Source organism: Augochlora pura, unplaced genomic scaffold, assembly GCF_028453695.1.
Source record: "Augochlora pura isolate Apur16 unplaced genomic scaffold, APUR_v2.2.1 APUR_unplaced_196, whole genome shotgun sequence".
Taxonomy (NCBI): domain Eukaryota; kingdom Metazoa; phylum Arthropoda; class Insecta; order Hymenoptera; family Halictidae; genus Augochlora; species Augochlora pura.
The window spans coordinates 1-8,976 of record NW_027582061.1 but is presented as its reverse complement, the minus strand read 5'-3'; the positions used below and the strand labels follow the sequence as shown (position 1 = coordinate 8,976).

General features: G+C 35.1%; 1 protein-coding gene across 1 annotated transcript; it reads left to right on the top strand.

Moving 5' to 3' along the window:
* The first annotated feature begins 378 nt into the window (after nt 1-378).
* Nucleotides 379-5,526, top strand: LOC144477567 (uncharacterized). Its single transcript, XM_078195296.1, has 3 exons — nt 379-699; nt 2,423-2,603; nt 5,303-5,526. Exons 1-3 carry the CDS (start codon nt 574-576, stop codon nt 5,509-5,511), a joined length of 516 nt encoding a protein of 171 aa, XP_078051422.1. The 5' UTR covers nt 379-573; the 3' UTR covers nt 5,512-5,526.
* The last annotated feature ends 3,450 nt before the right edge of the window (nt 5,527-8,976 follow it).

The window sequence follows — 8,976 nt, the reverse complement described above, 5'->3', positions numbered from 1 at the left end:
CGAATAAAAATGCTCGATACAACATATAACTTAACAAGAGCTATGACATGAGTCACTAGGATGATAAATACATGGTTAGCTCTTGTTCCCCGAAACAGAAATTATCTATGATTCTATCTATAATAACTATCAATTTTTCGTGCCTATTCTCATGTTGCTATACAACGTATTAAAACGTATTGAAACGTATTAAAATTTCATTTTAACCGTAAAACTATCGAGCTCGTACAGTGGTTACGCATTTTGCTCTAGAAAAATGGCGAGACCGGATTTATTTAGACTTTCTGCAATTTTTATTATAATTTATGCTTCAATTATGATATCCATTTAATAATTTCGTATGTAAAAGTCTTTATAATTTAAAAAAATTTATAAGAAAAAGAGTGAAATCAGACATTTTGACCGACTTGGTAGGTTTAGTGGTAAATCGAGAAATGCTTGGAAAAATGATCGATATACGTTGTTGGCAGAGACAATGACGGCCTTGAGGTGAACGCGGAATTAATTAGATCGCGATTCACCTGGTGACATCGCAACCGCCGCGCCGGAAGTGGAAGAAGGAAGAAGCGCAGGATGCCGGGCGAGTTGCGCGCGCAGCCCTTAGGCACGACGATGTACGGTGGTAGCACGATGCAACCGGAGGAGGAGATTCAGTACGCGCCAAGGAGCCGTCCTGTTAGCTTTTATGACAATTTTAAGGTGAGCGACTCGGTCTGTGCCCACGTGTTACTGTTTACGTTTGTGTCTTGTCAACAAGTCGGTCTTAAGGACCAATCACGCGTAGAGCAACGTGCTAAAAGCATTGTTTGGAGGTATATATGATTTCCTCGGACGTATTGTTTCAACATTGTTATTTCTAGTTTCTGTACGACTACTTCTTCGATTATATGTATAATACAATAACGCAATAGAAACTCATATTATTTTTTAGTTTTTAATATAACTCGAGTGTTTAGTTTATTAATTAGTGTGTTAGATGGTGCATTAATTAGATAAAGTGTCGACACGCGAAGTGCTGAAAATAAAAAATTCTCACAAAATCTAAGAAGTTCAATTAATAAATCACAAATTAGAAAATTAATCGTAGTGGAGGGTATTTCTACTGTTTTGCTTCCTAAACATGCTAGCAAATATATGTATTGCTCGAATATATTACAATGAATTTAAATACTGTCGAATCACATTAAAGGTAAGTATACATATATTCAACCAACACGCTTAGCACATCCGGAGTCACCGCGATAAGCACATTTAATATTTCTTTTCTTCTGCGTGATAAAAATTCACTGTTAGCGAGGCAAATTTTATGTTATTAAACTTGTTGACTTGTTTTCGCAATTTCGAAATTATTGAAGGCTACTTTAATATTTTGTAACAATTAAGCAATAATATTTTCTTCATCTTCTATGTTTTAATAATTATTTTTTAAGTAAATTCTGTTATCTGCACTTCTCTAGTTGCGTCATTGCTGCTGCGAAACTTGGCATATTTTATGTAAATGAAGTTCTGGTGATACCATGGAACGATACTCATTGTTCTATAAACTGTAACATCATGAATGAGCATAATTAACGTTACTGCAGTCATGTGTTCGGTGGCATTTCACAAACATGTGCAGGAAAGTGTACTCCACGTTGTCATGTAACGTAGTGTAATACGAGAAATAAGTTTGATGAATTCATCGTAGCGAAACTGCAACGCATTGAAATAATTTAATAATTCAGGAATTAAAGTCACGAAAAAGTTAAAAATTACATTGTTTCTTTAATTCATTCTTTGCACTCCGAACCATTCTGGAAGTCAGCTACCAGCTTCTCAGCGCTATTTTGTTGTAGAAACGAGCACTTACGAACACCCATATTATTTAGAACAATTTTGGAACCAAATAACGTATTATAATGGTACTGAACCTGTACAAATTCATTGACATCGACGAGTACATATTTGTAAAAAAATCAATATTTTATTTTGTATAATTTTGTACAGTATAATAAACTTGGAAACACTCCCCAACCTGCACTGCAGGCTGTTTTGTGCATATTTCACAATAATAACTAGTTTGACGTAATTTTTCTGTATATCATAGTAATTTTACCATATTTTGATTCGATTTCTTGTGCCATTTAAAGAAAAAACTTCAGAGAAGCATTTCTGAAAAAATTGTGCTGGAATAATTTAAGTTTTCGTAATAACTAATAAAAGTTAATGCCCCCTGAGAGGAGACATCCGAGTGATATGCTAGAATTACGATGTCCCCTCAGAGGGGACAGCGGAGTAAAAAGGGTTAACTTCGAATGAATTTTCGGTAGCACGAGTTCGGCACATAAAGTAGATACTGATAGATGAACGAACAGCTATTTTAAGACCGACAATCGCTAGACCGTGATCCATTTAAAGTGATCGATGCGTTTTTTGCCTACAGGACGTGCCGATGGTGGCACCTTGCGTGACTTCCGCTTTAAGCGCCGACAATTTGAACCAGGTTCGTGACAACAATATAGGCACGTCGATGGCTGCAGCCAACAACAACAACAATAATAACAGAGTGAGCAGTGCAGTGAGCGCTGGAAATGTGTCGAAGGTCCACAGCGTCAAAGTGACAGGTAATCGAACATGTTATTACAAAGATAATTAAACTCGAGATGATGTGAAGTAATTTCATCCAGAAATATGACACGCAATCCGAATAGCTTCTTAAATTATTGCTCGGTCATATTTGATACAACAACAGAGTAAACGAAAGATGATGTAAAAAAAGGATTCATATTTAAAGCTTTGGATGGATTTAGCCATAGTTGTCATGGAATGATCTCTTTTCAAGGGTACAATGCTAATAATTATGGCACTTTAAAAATTAACAATTTTTTTGTTTGGCGACCTTTTTTTATCAAATTTTATTGAAACAGTCTAATTATTCTGAACGTTCTATTAATTTAAGACAATAATCATTAATAGCCTTTGTATATTATTTATTAATCTTCGATAGATTTGGAGTGCAAAGAGTTACAAAAAGAGTTAATAGCCTTTATATACAATTTATCAATTTTCGATAGATTTGGAGTACAAAGAGTTAAAAAAGAAATGTTTAAAAATTGATTAAGATAAATTTCCTTCATCCGAAGAAAAATGCTAGAAATTATATTTCTCGTCAATTCAGAACACCGATGAACCTTATTAAATTTGAAGAACATCGAGTATCAGACATCAGCCCCTGCTATAAATACATTAAATCCTCAGACTATTTTCTAGGTGAGTTCACGACTCACTCTTCGTTTTCTAAACTTACTCTCGATGCGAAGTAGCCTTACGCATACTTTTACGTTCGCAAATTTACTTTTACTCTACTTTCATCTTCGTCTTCCTCTTTTACGTCAATTATATTCGGTATTCGTAAATTAATTTTTATCACCAGACAGTTTAGAGTATTTCATTGATTTCCATCATTGCGTAGAATACTTCTATATCGCTTGCAATTCACTCTCGACGCACTTTTAACAGCGGATGTTGTGAAGTCGATATTCTTCTTTTTTTCTAAATCATCCGTTAACGTCGATCGGATCGAAGAGCATCATTGTCGGAGCGGAACAAAATTGGAGGTGCCACTGCACTATCCTAGGAAAGTTGTCCCGCTGAAAATAGAACGGTCGCGAGTGAAATTCGGTCGTCGCTGTACCAGAGAGCCGGCGTTCAACCGGACTTTCTCGAATTTCATTTTGTTCGTACGCGCTCTGCTCGATTCCCGCGAACATCTTACCACAACAGAATCGAGCTGAACATTTCGCGCGCTTTCTAAGCATACCTATTGGTAAACGTAACGTCGCGTCGTCCCCCGTCCGATTCGTATATTTCTTTCCCGGTGCGGACAGTGATTGGAACGTGACATATGTCAATAAACATTACAGCAAGTTCTAAATAGAAGTCGCGTTTAGATCATAGATTAGTGAGTCTGATAAATGGTCAAAATCTGCACAGGTAACAATGTTATGGATTTTATGTAGTTATGACAGAAACGAGTAGATCAAATGCAAAAGAACAAAAATATTTTATTAATGCGTTACTATTATCCAATATTATAATGTAATGTTAATTAATGCATTGCTATTATATAATATTATAACGCAATAATAATTAATGCATTTCTATTATCCAATATTATAATGCAATATTAATTAATGTATTGCTATTATACAATATTATAATGCGATATTAATTAATGCATTTTTATTTTGCATAGAGGCCTTTGATTAGACAGCAGAGCTTTGTGTAAAATAATAATTGTCCTCATCGAATAATAGTTAATTTGGCACTACCAAACCAGACAAAATGACTGGACACGAATCTTTTGGCGAATCGTATATTATAATCAGACTGCGACTCTTTACGTAAAGTAATTTTATTTATAATGAAATAAAAACGTATTTCTTCTTTTAATGATTTCCTTATATTGATCATGACATGGAAATATTTTAAAATTCTTCAGATGCCTTTATTTTATGTTTCGCCAAGCCAATTCTGATATAAATGCATAAAATCCTCAGTGCAATTATAATTAAGATCGTACGAACTACGAGTAAATTAAATCTAGTCATTATAATGAAACTACATACATTATTACATTTATATGTAATAATGCACTATAACCCCTTGCACTATAACAACGTGTCAGGCTCGTGACAAAGATTCCACGCAAGCTCTACTAAATTAGTTTTAATTATTATAGGAATATTATTAATTCCTTTTAAATTGAAATTAAATTGAATTCTTCTATTATCAAACTCTTGAGCAAAGTCTGCAAAGCTCACTAATTCCGAAAGTCGCGTGAAGAGTGAATTCTAACGCCCATGCATTACGGATCTGAAACGATCGACCACCGGAGTAGCTCAAACGCATTCTTTTTTTAACCTCTTAGGCACGGTTGGATTTTACGCGAATAAAATTTTTCATAACTAAATTACGATTTTTCTTAATATTCAATTTTTTTGTTTTTTTTTTTTTTATATACATATATTCTTTTCTTAGTATAGTATACTATATACACAGTATATTGTACATATACGCTTACTCTGTAATCGTTCACTTTAATAACTAATAATACTACGAAATTAATTTTATCAAATCATGTAATACAATTGTGTAAAACACGAAACATCCACAAAAGCACTATGATGACAAAAGCTGCTATAAAGCGCATCGTGCCTAAGAGGCTAAAAAACCACCCGTGGTTATAAATCATTTTCAAACGGTTTGGCTTTACGACGCGAATCCAGGTAATGACGTTTTCGATACCTGCTTGCCGTAATAGGTGCAGTATCGACGGGAAACATCGGCAGGATCTATAGACCGGAGAAGGACAAAGAGCTCGGCCGGGCACCGTCGATGGCGAACTGTTTGTCAACCACGGTTCCCGTTAATTTGGCAGCCTCGCAGATCGCCGGTCGCCACACACCCACAAGAAATTCCCTCAGACACAGCAGGATGATCGTGTTGCATCGGGCCGGTCAACGTGAGTGAATGCATTTCTTTTATCCGTCCGTTTATTGCGTATACAGTGCAGCACAAAAGCGTTCGTACGTTTCTCGAGTTCTAAATATACTGGGTGATGGAAAGAGAAGGGTTCAAAAGGCTTGGTATGCTTTCCGAAACACGAGAAAAATACTGGTGTATTTTTACGGTACGAGAAAACACTCGAACCGCGGAATCGGGACTATTTTGACCCCAAGAGTAAATAGTTTTAATCCGGTTTTTGAGAATTAATTGAATTATTCTTTTTCATTTTATAAAATTGAATACTTTTCAGCAGCTAGTCAAATAGAGTCATATGCAGTAATGCAAAAATTGTTTGAAATTCTAGTATGGTAAATTTGATTGCCATAAACTCACCATTCGAATGCAAAGGCTTTATTAAAATTTTCACACGTTTAGTTAATTTCTATGCAAACATTGACGGATTTAAAAACAGTGCTCCGAAAAATATGTTGATAAAAATTACCGATTAAAATTAGAAACAATCTCCAAATGTAATCAGTTTTGTTTTCGTTAAATAATTAAAAGATATTCTGTTCGAATGTTAATTATAAATTTTTGATTACTGTGCAGTATTCTACCAGTCGTGTTACGAATGCTATATAAAATTAGATTGGATATTAATATTCATTGTTAAAGTACAATCTGCAATTTATAAATGCAAATTCGAGATTGTTGTATTCGATATTAATTATTGAACAGCGACATGGATCTCACGCGACAGTTGGCACGATCTGTTTGAATCGTTTCGTTGACTAGCTTCAAAAAATCGAAAGACCTCGGATTAAGTTTAGTCAGTGGTCACGAAGGGTTCTGGCAGGATCTAAAGGCTTTGGGAACTTTTATTGAAGGTATTAGCTTTGGAAACTTTTATTGAAGGTATCAGCTACGGATTAGGTGGAAAGAAGTTCTTCGAAGGTTTGGTAATAGTTTCCTGGAACGCGTGTGTGGTATCTGGATTAAGAGAACGGTACTTGTAATCGTAGCGCTCTCCCTTCTTGTACATACTCGGACAATTAATTTATCGATTCCTAAAATGTGCAGCGATGTGCAAAAGTGAGTACACATCGTTTTAGAAGACAATAACTTTCTTTAACATTGAATCCAGTAATCTGAATTTCTTTTAGATTTCAGACTAAAAACTTTTAGATTTAAGTCTATAAAACTTATTGCCGACAATAGTTTTTAACTAGTTTCCAAAATTTATATTCAGTATTAACAAATTCCACCAAATTAATTTATGGCACTATTATAGCAATCTCAATCTATTAAATTTATGGGTGAAACTTCGCTATCTATTTGTGTCCTATTTCGAGGACACTCTGTATAGGTTCTAACTCAGGTAATGGAGGTTTAAGAATTGTAATGTTCAGTAGTAAGGTAAGGTCAGAGTTTTGAAGATGACGTAGCAAAACAAAGACACAGATAGGATATAGGAAAGACAGAGATCGAAGAGGGGCAAAGTTTAAAGATAGGTCAAGGGTGACATCATGGCTTGCAAAGGATTTTAGGGAATCCAATAAAAACAATGGATTAACGTTGGTATACAATATAACATTAGTAATAACAAGTGATGTAGCTACAATAAAAATGCAATAACAAAACAATAGTAATACTGTTAAACAGTAACAATGTAAAAGTGTTTGAATACCTTTTACTGTATAAATTATAACTTTCTAGTTTCATTTTCATTAATCGAATTAGATTGATCATTGAGAATTTTTTTAGTCGATTTTCGGCACCCATCGCGTTACCAATAATGGCACGTCATTCCTTTCGATTATTTAAAAAATTACCCAAGAGGCGCATTTCTCGAGCAAGAAACAATTTCGATAAAATTATTGTTTATCACCGAGGCGTCCGATTCCAACGTGACCGTAAGATTCCCTTTTTTTCTCTCGACGCGTGTTGGATAATGCGGACGCAACGCTTGTTGATTAACGAAATCAGAGATCGGAACGAATACGTCACCGAAGCTCGAATGTCACGGCGCGGCCTTTCACGGTGTAATAAACATTCACAAGAACAGGAAAACGTATTGCCTTTACGTGGCATTAAATAATTCATAGCTGTGCACGATCATCCGAATAGTGCGTTCGATCTTGTTTTTCCACCTGTTCGACATACGATACGATTCGAACGGAAAATTGCGTTTTCCGAGTATTATTTACGTATAGAAATGATTCAACATTTTCCTTCATCTTAGTTGTGACCATGTTTTAATATTTAAATAATTATTTACGTAAAATTACGGCTAGACTGCGGATCTTTGTGTAAAATAAATTTGTCTATGTTAATTGCAGGAAAGATAAATTAAATAAGTTGTCTATATTAATTCCAAGAATTGCAGATTAGATGGACACTTGTCTTTTAATAATTGCAGTATGTTAACAACAATGTAACAGTATTCTTAAACTTTTTACATGTCTTTATAGTTTCGTATTTAACTTATTAATTTCTGCCATAAACACATAGAATCCACAGACTAATTCTAATAAAAATAGATAAATGAAGAATTTACAAATGTTACTTATGATTTATTAAATTTATTAAAGGAAAAAAGATATTTTTTTAACTTCTGTTCTGTACATGTGATCATCCTCATTTTGTATGAAAACCCACGGCTTATTCGTTAGCAAGGACAGCTTCGTTACTCAACAATAAGCTTGTAAGAAATTTACGAAAAATGGTCTATTTATGTACCTACAAGGTATGCAGTATGATTATGTTACAGTATAGATACGCATAACGTAGTCTCATTTTCAATTCCTAAGGAAACGTAGCTCGACGAAGACTGGCTCATATGAAATCCAAGATAAATTAATTACTCAAAAGACTTAACTCATTTTTACAAATATATTCTCTTTGTGGTTTTATAAACAAACCATTTGCAATAGGGTACAATTTAAACGATAGATATTTTTACCAAGTTTCATAAAAACTTGTACAGATCCTTATCACCGGTGAAATCGAATTTTGATCGAAGAATTCCGATTCGCGACTTCATTTCGAAATGGAATTTCAACGTAGCTACTTTTACGATCTCTCCACGAATCTTGTTTTTGCATACGTTTCCAGGAATCCTCGCATACGGAATGCACTTAATTAACAAGGGAGACGCAATTTTGTAGTTGGAGCGAGTCCCGGTCGTCGTTTTCTGATCGTTTTAACGAGCCAGGAAAAATTGATCGATCAACAGGATCGATGGTATCGTTGACTTTCACTCCAAGGCCGGGCTGAAAGTGCATCGGTGGGCAGGTGTCGCGACAGGTAATCAGTGTTCGTCGGAATGCCACCGGCCCAGAACAGGTCAATTTTTCTCGGGGTCTTCTCAATGATCGTGTCGCCATTACTCTGCGGTGGCGTGACGTTCCTTCGCAATTTCATGGCGCGATGGCGGCGGCAGAGCCTCGCATCTCGCACCGTTTGGCTATCCCCATGAGAACGTTTTTA